Genomic DNA, 17,605 nt, shown 5'->3' on the forward strand with positions numbered 1-17,605 from the left:
TTTTTGATAATAATACGCAAATCCATAAAACGGTTTTATACGACCGGTCACTTTTCGGTCTTCATGGAATGGTCAAAATTTCGAATTAAGGTTACTTTTTATTCAAAAAGGTTACATTTTTTTATATTTCTGGTAATTTCTGACAAGACCCGACTGGCAACACTTCATGCATGATTTGACATTTAGTTATTTTGACAGACACCATTGTTTTGAGTGTTTTCTGGATTTCTTGCGTAAAAAACACAATTTAATCATTGTTTTTGCATAATATAACATTAACCAAACCTAAAAAATGGAGGAAAAGGAGAAACAACGAGGAAAACATTTTTGTTGTCTCGGTTGTTTGGGTCGATCAGATGAATTTGTGATTCAGACTTTTAAAGTACAAAACGAAGCTTTAAAATCTGTTTTTCAGGTAAAAACAACAGCTATGGGCATGATTATAACCTAGACTAGCTATATGACATTATTTGTGTGGTCTTGTATTCAACACAAGCCACAAATTGAAGTTTAAAGTTCTTCGATTTTTGGTCGTAATATTGCTGATTTTAACTAGAATGTGGATATGTTTTCAGGATGATAGTATCAGTTTATGCAGTATATGCCTACGGGTTGCCCAACGTGCTGAGTTGTTTATCCAAAATGTCCAAAACCACCAAATCCTACTGGAAACTTTTCATAATGTGAGTATCAATTCAGAATATCAGTTGGTCTTTAATTCATTCGTTTTAATATACTGCCTATCATACATTATAGTACAGTACGTGCAGCAGGGTTCATACTGATCAGTGTAGTAGCCAATTAAGTTAAATTAGCTTTTTATTCAGAATTTTAGCTTTATAAATTAATAATGACTGCAATGAAATAAAACTGATATGATTCTGATTCCTTCACAGAATATAATAGACGCATCATTCCAAAAAGCCTGTAACCAAACACAGCCTCTCGTAAGCTTGACATACTGCACACTGGATGATATTGAGGTAGATGGGACGGACTCGGACGTCAACGAAGTGTATTCTGTGTTCTGCAGTAGAAGCCACAAGGTCAAAGTTAAGACGGAGATGAAAGAAGAAGGGAATGAGCTGTTGGATCACCTTGAGGGGGAATTTGTTGATGACGATGGTTTGTGTGAATAATTATGTTGCCAGTGTTATAATTTATAACTAAAGAAAAGAGTACATATTCAATCTAATTTGTGAAAATATTATGTATGATATTAATATGTCAATAGACATAGTAACAACCACCTAAAAAAATCCTAAATATTGTTAAATGTCCCCTAGGTAGATTGCAATACTTGAAAAAAAAAAATATTGGTCTTCTTTGAATAAATTTCATTTAATATGAGAGCAAATATGTTGAAAAAATTTAATAAAACTTAAAATTGAATTTTTACATCCAGAATTCCAAGCACCACTCCAAGATGTAAAGGAAGAAGATGAGTTTCCGCTAAATACTTTGTTGAAGCTGAAAATGGAACCTGACAGCGAAGATTCAAACTTCACTAGTAGAAGAACCAAGAAGAAAGCCAAGACGAAACCTGCCAAAGCTAATATTCGAATTAAAAAAACCATATCTAATTCTATACCAAAATTAGGGAAGAAAAAACGCAACAAACTATGTGAGTGTTATACAATTTTATTAATTAAATTAGTGACAAAGTTGAACTAAGCTTACATAAGTAACTTACCACTAAAGCTTCAACCACACCAATGCGTGCAGATTGCCATCGCCCGGCGCGATCTGCACACGTTGGTTTGGTTGATGCTTTAAAGCAGCGGTTCCCAAACTTATTTAGTCTACTGCCCACTTTGAGAATAAATTATTTTTTAGAGCCCCCCATTTTTGTAGTCAAGAGTCGAGCTCAGTCGGTGTCTAAGAGTCCTAGTAGATGACGCCTCCCAAGCCTCTACACAACGTCCCGATTTTTTTTTCTGGGTCTCTTACCGCCCCCCTTTAAGCCTGCAGCGCCCACAAGGGGGCGTTATCGCCCACTTTGGGAAAGACTGCTTTAAAGGGAAAAAAATTAAGTTTTATGTCTAGTTAAAAATTTTCGATGCTTTTCAAATTGAGACAAGGACAAGTCAACAATACAGGAGGGTCTAAGGCTGGTTTTAGTGTCACGGGGACCGTCCGGTGCGGACCCGCTCCGCACGGCCATCTGTATGAACTTCTAGGGAGCGTTTTAGAGTAATGCGGTCCGGAGGAACCGCTCCACTCCCTAGCAGTTCATACAGATCGGCTGTGTGAAGCGATCCGCACTGACAGTCCGCGTGACACTAAAACCAGCCTAAAGATCTCTTGTCATCTCATTTAACCAATATAATCTTTATTATTATACAAATACCTAGCATTATTCTATAATACCAGTAAAGTTCCAGGTAAGTTGCCAACAGAAACAATATACATGTCCAAGAAAGAGTGTATGGAGGAAAGAAAGAAAATGTTGCAGAATCACAAATACCTTAACTGCGTGTATAAGTGCGAGGATTGTATCAAAGGATTCACGTATAAGGCCAGCTATGAGAAGCACATGGAAAAACACAGTGAGGTTTGTTGATATATTTTTGTAGGGGAAACAGTGTCATTGACCAATTTTACCAATGAGGTTTTCGCGATTGAAAAATCCGCCAGATGGCAATACGTAGACGCGAGGTCCAAATGCTGCATGATTGGTGGATTTTGACATCTCTGTCAATGTCATGTCAAAAATAGCGACGTTTTACCTGAAAATAAAACGTTTATTAAACATACTTACCTTATTCGAAGCCTTTATAATGAGAGTAGTGTCTGTCTTTTCCTGTTTGAGTACTAGTTTTGACGTATAATCTGCCCACGTGACTTCCGCTCCGGTCCCCCACCGCCTAAGCACGCCTCAATTAGCGACACTAGCGCCACCAACGGTAGCTCGAAACTAGGTTTCGATATTCTCGCCATTGTGTTTTATGACACCAGGTAGATTTAAAAAGTAGGCTTCGAATAAGGTAAGTATGTTTAATAAACGTTTTATTTTCAGGTAAAACGTCGCTATTAAACAGTACTGTACCGTTATTCGAAGCCTTTATAATGAGAGACGTGTCTATTATCTCCTGGTGGCGCTGTGTAATCGCCAATGTGATCAATTGAAGAATAAGACATTGATCAGTGAGAAATGTTATGAATTAGTTAGAACTTTAGCTTATCTGTCTACTGAGTGGTAATGTACTGTGTGTAGGTACATTATAATATTTTACAGAACGCAACCTGCATCTGCATCTCCGTAAATTCACGTCTAATGCATCGTTTATTAACAACTATGTAATAATGAACTATCGGTTACTTTACGTCATGTAAAAGGCGCAAAAGCTACGTCCACCCTCACTCACAGTATCAGACCGTTGGATGAATTTAATAAGCTTCGGTAGGAGTGAATAATTATTAGGTATGGATAAGAATATTCACTGGTACAGTTAAGGTCGCTTGCCGATAGCGGGCGTTTGATGATCTCCAACATTTCCCACATTTAGGTATCAGCTCAGATTTTAATATTTATAAACCTTTACAGGACCGTAGCCTAGGTGGACGGTGTAATGAATAGGTGACAATAGCTAGCCGGCTATGTATAGGTACGATACTTTTGTATTGCCTGAGTATTCCGCGTTATCGCTGTTCGCTAGGGATAGCGAAGTTTGAGTCGGAATTGATAAAATTTATAATAATACAGACTTTCCTAGTACAAACTTAGTAAACTTTGCGGTTTACAAACGTCGGTGCTGTGGTAAGATTGTGCGACCATTATCTTTAGGGCTAACAGTGATAACTTGTCAGCTAGATCAGCTTATTGACGGTTAGTCAACCAGCTTAATTCAGAAAAATCTTAATATGTAATTATGTATTATTGTAATTACAATTATGATAATAATGTTATAGGGCTGAACAAGAGTTTGTTTGCATCAACACAAAAACTATCTTTGTGTTGGAGTCCTTTAACCACGAATTCTATGTATAAAATCATAATAACATCATTCTACCACCAATAGTAGCGGAGCATCAATAAGAATGTTGCGAAAGCGAGAAAAGTTATGCAAACGAAGTCGCAAGCACAGCTAGAATTAAATGATAGTTTCGTAGCCGATCTAAACCTTATCAGGTTTCATCAAGGCCCTTAGGGTGGGCATCGGATTTAATTTCGAATGATTTATTTTCATCACCCTGAATGCCGTTGGACGATCGCTCATTTGCACGATGTAATAATATTTATGTAAAAATATTTATGTAATGATGTTTGTGTAACACTAAGTTTTATATCATCGCCAATGTCACTCATGATTCATTGAAGTGTACATACCTAAGTTGCCAGTAGGTAGGTAAGTACTAATTTTTGTGACAATAGTCAGCAGAGACAAATTACTTTATTGACCTAGCGAGTCGGGTAGGTATTAGAATATTTCACGAGGCTGTTGTACTTAAAACAAGTTAACTCGTAAACAGTTGTGTGTGCCACAACATTTTGCTTGTGACTACCATCGTTACAGTATAATAATTGATGGATTTAAATCACATCAAATACGAATTTTGTAAATTGTACTATGTAGGTAGGCGAAGGACTTTCGGCCCCAAGCAAAGAACTTAAGAGTGCGGCACATTATCCAAAATTAATTCCAACCATGTTTATGTACTTCTGTGTGACCCTAAGGTCACAGTGATAATTGGAAAAATCAGAGTTAAATTACTTTCTTGGACTGAAGGTTTTGATTTATTCCCTTTAACTCCTCGTAAAAGTCGTTCATATTCATACGACAATTTTTATTGAACCACAGAGGTGCACAAAAGGTCGAATTAACAATATGACATGGTGTCATATGACATTAATAATAAATTATATTTATTTACTTAAATTAAGTAGACAAGACGTAGTCATTGACACTATAATAGGGCACACGGAAAGTTCAGTTAAGAGACTGAAGACTTGTGTGACTTTTGGTATGCAATCTTTTCTCCAACGAATGTAATGGCTTGTATAAATGAGAAAATAACAAATTGTAGTATGTAAACCTACGCGGTTTAATATATATTTAGTAAGTACGGTTTACTAAAGTCACTGTTTTCGTTGTACAGTGAAATTCAATTGCGAAATGCGTTACCATGCAGCGTGCCCAATTTGTTTTAAGCTCAGATAAGCTTTATACTTTTGGTTATTGTGGATCATAAGTATTTGGTATTGGGTGCCATGAGCGCCTCAAGTTGGCGGTTAAAATGCTCTTTGCCTCACGCAAATCATGAATTGTAGTGTTATAACATGAGAAGAGCCAATGCTTTAGGATTTGTAACGTTACGTGACTTGATCTGTATGTTTTTGGTAACCGAGACTCGGTTAGGCCATTTTGTATTTATGGAGTTCACCTTTTACTGTTACTAGTTTGTAAGACTGTTATTATTTTGTTTATTTATTTTATACAGGTAAGGACCGACTTCATTGTGTTTATTATCCAGACTTGTGTGCTTTTATTACAATAGGGGCATGGGTTATATCTGACCCCGAAGCAAGGATGGGTCCTGAGTTACCCCAGAATGAAGTCGTCCAATAGGTAAGGGCGCGAATGTCGCGACTCTTTCTGTGCGAATCAATTGCCGTCAGAACATTTGCATGACTCTGTCGGTGTACTATAGGTATGTATAGCAGACAAATACTTATTTTAGTATTCAGTACTTTGTGGTACCCGCCAAGCGTCTATGAATGTATACCTTATTTAAAAGACTATCAGGTCAATAGTTGTAACTTTACTATGCAGAGGCTGCATAAAGGCTTAAGTTTATTTAATTTCTCCAGGCGTTAACTGTTCGGTACCAAAAATTCAGGGCGCATAGCTGCGGCCCCGATTAATTAACATCCTTCAAGATTCTGAAGGTTTAGGGCGATGCCCTTGTATCATCTCGGCAGTAATGAAATAAGCCAAACTGACACGAATCGAGTAATTTTTGCGTAATTTCATGATCTCTGTCTCCACCTTTTACCCATGGCAGGTCTTAAATAGCTTACTTTTGTCATGAAATAAAGCATTTTAATTAGGGTTCCATAACCCTTGAAAATTATGAGGATTTGGGGCGATGCCCTTATGTCCTCCCGGCAACATTACTTTAATTTTGCCGTGCTAAATAGAATTTCAGACCCTTTTATAGTTATGCGGATTTAGGGCGAAGCCCTCATGTCTACTCGGCAACTTTACTTATTTTCGTTTGCCGTGGAATAAGGCGTTTGGGTTCTATAACTCTTCAAAAATTATGAGGATTTAGGACGATGCCCTCATGTCTTTGAACCGCAAATACAAACGAGCGAGGTTGCTTGGCTCGAAATGTAATGATTTGAGTCCGATTCTCCTTGGGTAATCTCCTATCCCAGAGGGATGAGGGATAACATGAGAGTTTAGAGCGATGCCCTAAGATCTCTCGACGTAAATAAAAATGAGCGAGGTTGCTCGGCTCGAAATGTAGTGATTTGAGTCCGGTTCTCTTTGGGTAATCTCCTATCCCAGTGGGATGAGGGATAACATGAGGGTTTAGAGCGATGCCCTAAGACCTCTCGACGTAAATAAAAATGAGCGAGGTTGCTCGGCTCGAAATGTAATGATTTGAGTCCGGTTCTCTTTGGGTAATCTCCTATCCCAGTGGGATGAGGGATAACATGAGAGTTTAGAGCGATGCCCTAAAACCTCTCGACGTAAATAAAAATGAGCGAGGTTGCTCGGCTCGAAATGTAATGATTTGAGTCCGATTCTCTTTGGGTAATCTCCTATCCCAGTGGGATGAGGGATAACAAGAGGGTTTGGACCAATGCTTTACTAAGACCTCTCGACGTAAATAAAAATGAGCGGCGTTGCCTGGCTCAATATGAGACTCCTTGAGTGTTTGAGTTTTCTCCTATCCCGGTGGGATGAGGGAGAAAATGTTCTGGCTCCTGGTTTTTCCCTGTTTGCTCCAAGAGAACTTACCCTCGCTACAGGATTATGCTGCTGCGTTTTGGTTACACTGCCATCTAGCTTGCCGAGTAGCCAGTTTGAGTTTTCCACTGTAGGTATTTAGCATAAGGCGAAATCTCAGATCGATCTGCGGAGCAGAGTTGCGATCGTATTGCTGCCGAAAAATTTTCCAGACGCCGCTAGCATCAAATAAACTGCGTATCAGGCTGAATAGACGATGTTCATCCTTCACCGTTTATTACACAGACTCACTGTTTATCTACACAGTAACAGCATAGCGTTTTCCTGAAATCATAGTTTAAGAAAACCACAAAGGTATTATTATATCTACGTACCGTATCCTAATAGGACAAACTGCACACTTCACTCTTGGGTTATAAGCCATGAGTTAGACTTCCATAATGGCGGTAGAATAGGTACGTCGGTACGCTACCCTACCTAGTGGAAGTTTTCATACTTTCCCCGGATGCATATTGATAAAGGTAGTTTACCGTTTATTTATTTTGTTGATTTATAAATCAACACAATCCGTCCGATGGAATTCGTATGTCTGAAATGGTATTGGTAAGTTGGTACTTACAGCTTATTGTAGCAAGCAATCACATCTTGCGACTATCACATTACACCACACCATCCTTTGATTTGACCTCTACGCCAACTCTTGCTCCTCTTCTGCACGTGGACATAATATTTCCTCTTTCCTTTTGAAAATAAAGACATCTAACGGAAAACCCTTAGGAACAAACACAGCTAAAAAGGAGTGTTATACCGTTAGGAATGAACATTGCTAAAAAGGAATATTAGTTTTAAAACACATCTAACGAAAACCGTTAGGCACAAACATTGCTAAAAAGGAATGTTAGTTTTAAAACACATCTAACGGAACACGCCGTCAGGTACGAACATTGCTAAGAAGAAAAGTTAGCTTAAAAACATATCTAACGAAAAACCGTTAGAAACAAACATTGCTAAAAAGTAATGTTACTTTTGAAACACGTCTAACGGAATACCGTTAGGTACAAGTATTACTAGAGAAGAAAGATAATTATTTAAAATTACACTGAGTTAGATTGATTGCAATCTACCCCCGAACGGTAACACCGTTGTAAAAATAAATTACACTGCGAAATAAGTAATCACAGTAATTTTTATAAGTTTTCAGCCTGAATCACGTCACGACTAGTACCTGTGAGATGGGTCGCGAACTAGCGGAGCTAATTCTACGACCGTCTCGAACGGGAACTAAAACACCAATGGCGAGAATATCGAAACCTAGTTTCGAGCTACCGTTGGTGGCGCTAGTGTCGCTAATTGAGGCGTGCTTAGGCGGTGGGGGACCGGAGCGGAAGTCACGTGGGCAGATTATACGTCAAAACTAGTACTCAAACAGGAAAAGACAGACACTACTCTCATTATAAAGGCTTCGAATAACGGTACAGTACTGTTTAATAACCAATCATGCAGCATTTGGACCTCGCGTCTACGTATTGCCATCTGGCGGATTTTTCAATCGCGAAAACTCATTGCACTGAAAAAAATACGATCATGAAGAGACTGGTTTCTTTTTTTTTTTTTTTTTTGTCTTCGGCACTTTTTCGATTTTGGTTAAAGTACCTAATAATGTGCTCACAGTTTTTATTGAACTTCGAAAGTTCTGAGCTCCAAGGGCGTTTAGTTGCAGTCTGCTAATGGATACAGTCTGCTACCAAACGTGAAAAGAGAGAGAGATCCAACAATACGTAGCTTACAAGCTATGTTTTGTTGATCCCCTTGAGTTGATGGACTATTGAGTTAATGAGGGCTATGAAAGTGACGATTGGTTGGGATTTTGTTATGATTTGTTGTGGTTTATAGGGGTCAATCCGTAAATTGTTGCATGTCATCTCGTGCTCATGCCGGAGTCTGCTAAATATTGGGCAGTCTCGCATGAGATGGTCAATATCCTGTAAGCTGGAGTCATCGCAGGGGCAGTAGGGGTTGTCTATGATCTTGAAGCGGTGTAGGTAGGATTTGTGAAAACCGTGGCCAGTAAAAATCTGCGAGCTTTCAAAGGACGGCCCCACATGCTTACGGAACTCCGCAATCTCGCCCACTGTTGTAAACCATCGGAATATGTTGGAGTGTATAGCGGCACTGGCATATTCTTCTTGCCATTTGGCTTGCGTACGCTTCCTGATGATGTACTTTGCAAATGAAATTGGGAACTCGTTCACACTGGTGGCCGTCCTTTGAGAGGCCGCTTCTTTTGCAGCTTTGTCGGCAGCTTCGTTACCGTCTATACCACAGTGGGCTTTAACCCAAATGAATTTCACGTTTGTGCCGTGGTTCTGCCTGACCAGTCTGAGCGCAGTGTGGATGGAAACCACTGATGGGTCAGGGTTTCCCCGATCCTGTAAGGCTTTAAGCGACGACAGACTATCTGTCGCTATGGTTACATCTTGGTGCCATTTTGATGTTACTAACCACTTTAGGCCGGTCTCAATGGCAGTTAGCTCAGCTATAAATACTGAAGTGGTGCGGCCTAGTTTTCGTTTCAGGCAGATGGTTTTGCCGTTAGGTAGGTATATGACGGCGGCACAGCCGACGTCTCCTCCATCCAGTTTGCTGCCGTCAGTAAACATTTTAATAGGGGTGTCTCTGGCAATTTTTTCTACGTCTTCATTATTAAGAGCCGATGTGTATTCAATAGATACTCTGTGTGCAGGGTGCAGTTGTTTACTCACGGGTATTTTTTGTCTTAGACTGGTTTCTTTAGTTAGAGGCTGAAGGGAAGGCATGGTTAAATTAAAACTTTAATTTGTTAATAGAGTCATTTTGGTTCTCAAAGAATCAAGCGAAAATAGGTTTTTTATTTTGTGGCTAAATATACAGGGTGTTAGGTAAATGGGTATATAAGCCGACACTAGCCCATGTTAACATGGTCATATAAATGGTATGGTGAAGTCAGAAAATTGATATCTTCATTTGAATTATTTTATTTTTCATACAAATCGGATTTTATAAAATTAATTTTGTATGAAAATTAAAAAAATTAAAATGATGATATCAAATTTCTGACTTCACCATACCATTTATAATATGACCATGTTAACATGGGCTAGTGTCGGCTCTTATACCCATTTACCTAACACCCTGTATATGTAAGTACCTAAAAATTGTGGCACCATGCTTCCTATTACCCAATTAACCTTTTTAATTGATCTAAAGTACCCGCTGAAAACCAGCTTCGTGACTTGACGACCTGTGTCATGTTACGATTTTCGCTGAGCACGCGCCTTTTCAGCATGGCCACAGAATAATAATAAGTACTACGTACAGAAGTTTTACTTCGCGAAGGTATTTAAAAAAATGTATGCTCAATGTCATTAACAATATGGTGTAATTTAGTTTGTCTCAAGAGTCAAGCAAGTTTGTCAGAAGTTTTGTTGACAAACGTCAGTGATCGGTACTGCGCCGAAGCTATAGGGCTGACTTCGGTAAAATGATGTGACGTGAGGTGCCAATCTGCAGAAAATGGCGGAGGAAATACAAGATTTAGCATGAATTATCATGAATAATATTAACTACTTATTTACCTCTCAGTGTCTTGAGGCAACTTAAAAAAGTACATTCTGTGTTTTTATTATTATTTAGGCAGTTAAATACTGCACAGTATTTAGTACACCATTTTCTTTATTTTTTTCCATCATACACAAGAATACGCGTGCGTGAGTCAATGTTCGCTCGTATGTGAGGCCTTGTCGAATAGTACTCTTGTAGGGGGCAATCGTGCGTGTTTTGTTTTCGATGTAAACTCGCGGAGATGAACAGGCCTGGCATGGCTCAATAATGTTAACCCTCTGTACATGTATGCACCTAAATGTTAAATGCTGAATAAAGATATTCTATTCTATTCTAAAGTTAGATTTAATATTAACCAAAAATCCTCTGTTTTCAGGCGAGCGGTGAATACATCTGTAATATTTGCAAACAAAGAATGCCCACAGAAGACAAGTTGCACAGTCACCAAAGATATCATCAGGTGTATGTATTACGTTATCTTTCATTGTAATTTATTTTAGTTTCATCCGGCTCGAAGGACCATAGATGCATTTGATTTATTTATTGTAGTGGAGATAGAAAATGGTTTCCAAATACGTTAAGGAAATCTTCCATACCTAAATGTAGGGCAGAAAAACCAATGAAAATAAGCCATAATACTCTTGGGAGAGCCCTATGTTCAGCAGTGGACGTCCTTTTGCTCAAATGATGACGATGATGACTGTTTTACTGTGAAATCTAAGGTGGAATTGTGTAAAGCAATCGTTATCATTTGACAGTTCATAACGTACGATAAAGTCAGTTAAACAAAGCGTTTGACAGAATAATCGTACGTCTGTCAAATTATAACGATTGATTTACACAATTCCACCTCTGGTCTTTATTGTTAGTATACCCATTCTGTGGACCGACGATCTGATCCTGCGGGCAGCGCAGGACTGATCGTGGAAGCCTTTGTCCAAATGTAACACCTTTGGCTGAAACAACATCATCATCATCATTTCAGCCATAGGACGTAACCTGAACATAGGCCTCCCCCAATGCTTTCCATGTTGGTCGATTGGTAGCGGCCTGCGTCCAGCGCTTCCCTGCTACCTTTATGATGTCGTCGGTCCACCTTGTGGGTGGACGTCCCACGCTGCGTTTTCCGGTACGCGGCCTCCACTCCAGAACCTTGCTGCCCCATCGGCCGTCAGTTCTGCGTACTATGTGCCCTCCCATTGCCACTTCAACTTGCTAATCCGTAGGCTATGTCAGCGACTTAAGTTCGTTTACATACCTTATTGTTATAAACATAAAGTTCACTTTACTACAGTAGGTACAAATGCCCGGACTGCGAGCTAGTCCGCATGTGCCCGGGGACGATACGGGAGCATTATTTCGCGACGCACGCGCAGGGCTACACCCAGTCCAAGTGTCCCCACTGTCCTAAGATGTTCAAGTAAGTTCTGGTATAATCTACTAAAGCCTGGTCCGTGAGCACGTAGAATTTTGTCCAATGACCCCAAGCTACCCATCCTTATCGCTCGCGCGTAATTATATTGCTGTCGCGACTGTGCGACGGACGGCCGCAGTGAGTGTGCGAGCGCGAAAGCAATATAATTACGCGCGAGCGATAAGGATGGGTAGCTTGGGGTCATTGGAAAAAAATCTACGTGCTCACGGACCAGGCTTTATACTATACCTACTCGACGGAAAGACTCGTGGCAGGAGGGGTAGTACTCGAGTAATTTTTGGAAAAGAGATGCACATTCGCCAATATTTTATTACTTTATTACTTATCGCTATACCTGCCTCTGTGTGACGTCACCCATAACCAGTGTGAGTGCGAGAGAAAATGTGATATGCACTGTTTTATGATGACGCCGCCTGCCACGAGTATTATAACGGTGTCGGACTAGTAGATTCGTGATCCGAGGAACACTGGTTCAAACCCCGCCGTGGTGAACAAACCAACTCGTAACACGCGCATGTATCGCTTAGTACGAGGGGTTTACGGGACTATTCCCACCTCTCTTTCCCACCACTGCAACTCCTGTGTAGCCAGGCAGCGGTTCCCAAACTTATTTAGTCTACTGCCCACTTTGAGAATAAATTATTTTTTAGCGCCCCCCATATTTGTAGTCAAGAGTCGAGCTCAGTCGGTGTCTAAGAGTCTAGTAGATGACGCCTCCCAAGCCTCTACGCAACGTCCCGATTTTTTTTTTCTGGGTCTCTTACCGCCCCCCTTTAAGCCTGCAGCGCCCACAATCGGGCGTTATCGCCCACTTTGGGAAAGACTGATCTACAGCTTGACCGCCAATAAAAACCCAACCAGTGAAGGTCAAGTTTGTCCCGGGGGAAAGTTAAACTGTCATTGGACCCGCAACGAAATTAATCAGAAGAACATAGGAGGAGTTCGAAGTTGAGGTTCGACTTCCCTCTGCTGCAAAGCGGATGACAGGTGACAAACAAAGGTTTAGTACTTAACCTATGAAAAATATATGCACCACGGACAATAAACATTAATTAATATGCCAGTTATTAGCTGCCTGCCAATAATATTTTTCACAAAATCGCTTAAAAGCACGGAAATTTAACCTTGTTGCGACAAGATCGGTGTAATAAATTGCAGAAACAGATGTATGTTGTATTGAGTTAAGCATTATGTCACGTTTGTTTCCAAACATTACGGGACTAATAGTAATATTTGTATTACACAAATTACTCATACTATTTTTTAAATTGAAAGTATCTCTGTACGCCGTAGTTAAGTACAAAATACAAAGCCTATTTTTAGTTGCAAAATAGTTCCTATTACAAATAAATAAGATGCCAGTGTTTAGCTTCATAAGCCGCTGTCAGTAGTGCATTCCGACCGACTTGAAATGACCGTGCGCTTGGCAACAAATGGCAGAATAATGAGTGAGACATGTAAAGGGTCCGTAAGAGTTACATTAATTTGAAGATTTATTTTGTTTTTTTGTTACGATTTGCAAGTATAGTTTCCAATATAGGAACACAACTCTCCAATTTACCAGAGGCAAAATTAAATAGATAATTAGGGAGGCCTGATGTTCTCATATTATTTGTTTATTTGTACCTCAGACTCGCCTCTTACGACATTCACGAGTAGAGCGAGGGTGGTACTATTCTACTCTGTCCACGCTAAGATTATTTTAACCGCCTTAAAAAAAGAGGCTTCACGCAGAACTGAAATGAAATCAAATACTTAGTTAATTTTGTTCATGATTGTACTTGTTTTACATTGAATTTACATAGTTTTGAGTAGAGTTAACGTGCCAGCACTGCCAGCCGGCACGTCAAGCCGGTTCGGTGGTTGATAGGCGAGAGAGCGATACAGTAAATGAAAGAACGACCGGAAAGACGGACCGAATGATCGATCAGTAGTGATGTGTGGACATTCTGTCATAGACAAGAGGATATCAATTTTGTTTGTGTTTGTTTCTTTAGACGGCCGCGCGCGCTCCGCAAGCACGTGTGCCAAGTGCACAGCACGCGGCCGCGCGTCACGTGCGCGCACTGCGCCAAGAGCTACGCCAACAAGGCCGTGCTCAAGACGCACATGATGCTGTGAGTACTTGCTGATCACCATTACCATCCTCATCACCATCGTCACCATAATCAACATCATCATACGGCACAGGACCGGTCTTTTTGGAAATCTTTGGGGGAGGTCTTTGTCTAGCAGTGGACGTCATTCGGCTAAAACGAACTAACCCAATTTAACTTGCTGCACCAGAATGGTTTTATTAACCGACTTCAAAAAAGAGGAGGTTCTATGTTCAACTGTATCTTTTTTTCCATTGCTACGCTCAGTAGCTTAAACGGCTCGATGGATTTTAGTTTGTTACGTCGTTACATTCGTCTAAATTGTGAGAGTAACTTAGTATAAATAATTGCTTTCCAGTTCATTTATTCAGTTTTTTTTTTTAGTTTACGCAGTTGGTTTATTTATCTTTACTTTCATCCAGGTTGCACCCCAAGGAAGTATCAGCGGTGGAAGCTAGCAAGCGCTGCGTTTGTCGAGAGTGTGGCAAAGGCTTCCACTCGCCGTCCCATCTGAAGAAGCACAGCTTGACGCACTCCATCAGAAAGGACTTCTACTGCGTTGAGTGTGACAAGTGAGTTAAATTGTAACCATTTATAGCAGTGGTTCTTAACCGGTGGTCCGTGGACCACTGGTGGTCCCTGGAGGCATTCCAAGTGGTCCACGAAGACATCGTTATAAACAAGTGACGTGACGTGATGAGTCGAGGCAACACAACGCAAACGGCGCACAGTGGTCGAGAAATGGATCTCCCCTTTCATAGGATTTTGAAAAAAAAAAGTGGTCCCTGACAAGACAGAAATTTGGTAAAATGGTCCCTCGTGACTTAAAGGTTAAGAACCACTGATTTATAGTAACGATTTTGAAACGTCAAGTGGCAAAAGTCAATAACTATCAACCCAGTATTGAAGTAGCGCCCTCCTGACAGTGTAATACCTGGGACGGTTCAGTGTAGAACGTCTACATCATATGACAGTTTAATGACGTCAAATAAGTCACGTTCATGCCTAACTTATACGTCTGTGACTCTGTTTTATTTTTTAAATATTTATTTTGGGGAGTCATTACGTTTTTAAAGGTTTTTTGAATTAAATAGTCAAATAATTTCCCTTTTCAGGAGTTTCAAATCGGATGAGACACTGAAGCACCATTTAAAAACTGCGTTGCCGCATGTCAACTATTCTGAGTTACCGTAAGAGTTTTTTTATGCATAACAAGGCAGGTATTTGACCGCAATCGCGTTAAGTGAGATACAGTCTAGCTAGGACGGTACATCTGCCCTGTAAGTTCCTATTCACTCTCGCCTTGAAAAGGCCCGGATTATAGTGTATTTTATTTATTATTAAAATTCAAATGGTTTTTTATTGCATGTTACATCACAAACAGTCGTTTTGTAAACAGGTATAAATTTTAGTATTGTTTTTATCTTTTAGATTGCCATGCCAGCACTGTGACAAACGGTTTGCCATAAGGAGGGATTTGGACAGGCACGTGAATAGGGTACATCTAAACATCAAGCCATTTCAATGTGACAGTTGTGATAAGGTAAATAAAAATTAACATTCGTTGTCACTAAGAAAAACATGAGAAGTAAGAAGGTAAATTGATAGGTAAAGTTGAATTTCACCTGATAGTAAGTGGTGATCAGGCCGAAAGCAGAAGTCAAGTTAATTGAATTCTCATACTGGCTATCTTACCGGCAAAATACAACAATACTATTAACATTGTTGTTATGGCGACAGACTTACTCTGCATAGTGAGAGCTAGCCAGACGGACTTGGAAGAAGTCTTATCACCAACAACCAAAATTTTGCCCTGACAGGAATCCAACCCGGAACCTCGGGGTTTGTGGTGTGACGACCTTACAGCTAGACCACAAAGGCGGTCATAGTTGTTATCCCAATCATAAAATCGTATTTACCTACGGCTCATGTTCTTCAGTAGGTGTGATGATGATGAATATTCTTTTCCAGGCGTACGTGAACGGCTGGTCACTCACAGAACACAAGCGACTCATCCACGAGGGCTATAAGCGACCCTTGAAGTATCCCTGTAAGCTGTGCGACAAGATATTTGACGTAAGTATTATTAGTCACTCAGCATAGAAACCAATAAGGACAAAGTAAATTAGAAAGCCGTGTTCACATTAACCAGTTAAAGTAAGTCCTTCAGACAGTACGGACGTGTCTTTTGTCAATTTAAAAAAATTAATGCCTCCTCATCTATTCGTAACAACAAAAGTATTTTGTCTAACTGTGTAAAGGTGCCAAATTAACATTTTTTCTTTCTTTCTTTCTTTCTTTCTTTCTAAAGTATCTAAAGTATTCAAAATCGTTATAAAGTGTTATTTGTCCGAGTGTATCTAAACTTAACATTGGAGATGTAGCGATGTTAAATACCTTTATTTAGAATCTAAATACATAATTGTGTTTGTATTTACAGCGCAACTCGATCCTCAAGAGCCATATCCGAACGCACACGGGCGAGCGGCCGTACCAGTGCGAATTGTGCTCGGCGGCCTTCAGCCAGCGCGGCGTGCTCGCGACACACACGCGCCTAGTACATCTGCGTTTGACGCGCGACGGCCGTCCCAAGCCTTCGCTCAAGTAGCACGATCGTGGCATTTAGGTTTTAGCCACTTTACGCCAACTGTGAGCAGCTGAGAGCAATCCTTTGGACAAGCTTGCCCTAAGCGCCACGGCCGCCCCAAGCCTTCGCTCAAGTAGCACGATCGTGGCATTCAGGTGATAGCTACTTTACGCCAACTGTGAGCAGCTGAGAGCATTCCCTCGTACACTTGCGCATTAAGCGTGACGGACGCCCCAAGCCTTCGCTCAAGTAGCACGATCGTGGCATTTAGGTTGTAACTTCGTTACATTAATTGTGAGCGACTAAGAGAGAGCATCTCCAAAATAAATTATTTGATTTGAATAAAAGTTTCCTCGTGCATCTGTGCCTCACGATGCTCACGCGCGATAGACGCAACAAGCGTTCGCTCAAGTAGCACGATCGTGGCATTCAGGTGTTAGCTACTTTACGCCAACTGTGAGCAGCTGAGAGCATTCCCTCGTACATCTGCGTCTGACGCGTGACGGACGCCCTAAACCTTCGCTCAAGTAGCACGATCGTGGCATTTAGGTTGTAGCTTCGTTACATTAACTGTGAGCGACTAAGAGAGAACATCTCCAAAATAACTTATTTGATTTGAATAAAAGTTTCCTCGTGTATCTGTGCCTCACGATGCTCACGCACGATGGACGCCCTAAGCTTTCGCTCAAGTAGCACGATCGTGGCATTCAGGTGATAGCTACTTTACGCCAACTGTGAGCAGCTGAAAGCATTCCCTCGTACACTTGCGCCTTAAGCGCGACGGCCGCCCCAAGCCCATAATATGATGTTGTCCCAAAGTGGTGGTAGGGCAAGCTATATTTGGGACGTGTATAAGTGCCCTACAAAGGGCCTATGTACTGAATGTACTGTACTATACTGAGTACCAAGCCTTCGCTTAAGTAGCACGATCATGGCATTTAGGTTTTAGCTATATAACGCTAACTTT

At 40.5% G+C, this 17,605-nt stretch overlaps 1 protein-coding gene across 4 annotated transcripts; it reads left to right on the plus strand.

The window, feature by feature from the left end:
* The first annotated feature begins 199 nt into the window (after positions 1–199).
* LOC135084024 (zinc finger protein 91-like) lies at positions 200–17,605 on the plus strand. 4 transcript variants are annotated; one of them, XM_063978764.1, is made up of 13 exons: positions 200–415; positions 576–683; positions 897–1,125; positions 1,406–1,624; positions 2,374–2,549; positions 10,897–10,982; positions 11,815–11,940; positions 13,953–14,072; positions 14,474–14,623; positions 15,167–15,241; positions 15,483–15,594; positions 16,023–16,127; positions 16,492–17,605. In XM_063978764.1, the coding sequence occupies exons 1-13, from the start codon at positions 293–295 to the stop codon at positions 16,657–16,659; spliced, it is 1,797 nt and encodes a 598-aa protein (XP_063834834.1). In that variant the 5' UTR covers positions 200–292; the 3' UTR covers positions 16,660–17,605. The 4 variants fall into 4 exon arrangements, with proteins under 4 accessions (XP_063834834.1, XP_063834833.1, XP_063834835.1 ...); XM_063978763.1 differs by having other exon boundaries at positions 2,379–2,554; XM_063978765.1 differs by lacking the exon at positions 15,167–15,241 and having other exon boundaries at positions 2,379–2,554.

The sequence above is a fragment of the Ostrinia nubilalis genome, chromosome 25 (assembly GCF_963855985.1).
Source record: "Ostrinia nubilalis chromosome 25, ilOstNubi1.1, whole genome shotgun sequence".
NCBI lineage: Eukaryota > Metazoa > Arthropoda > Insecta > Lepidoptera > Crambidae > Ostrinia > Ostrinia nubilalis.

Coding starts and splice junctions, on each gene's coding strand:
- LOC135084024 (XM_063978764.1), top strand. CDS start 293: ATGGAGGAAAAGGAGAAACAACGAGGAAAACATTTTTGTTGTCTCGGT. Junction 10,983..11,814: donor CACCAAAGATATCATCAGGT/GTATGTATTACG, acceptor ACTTTACTACAG/TAGGTACAAATGCCCGGACT. Junction 14,073..14,473: donor CTCAAGACGCACATGATGCT/GTGAGTACTTGC, acceptor ACTTTCATCCAG/GTTGCACCCCAAGGAAGTAT.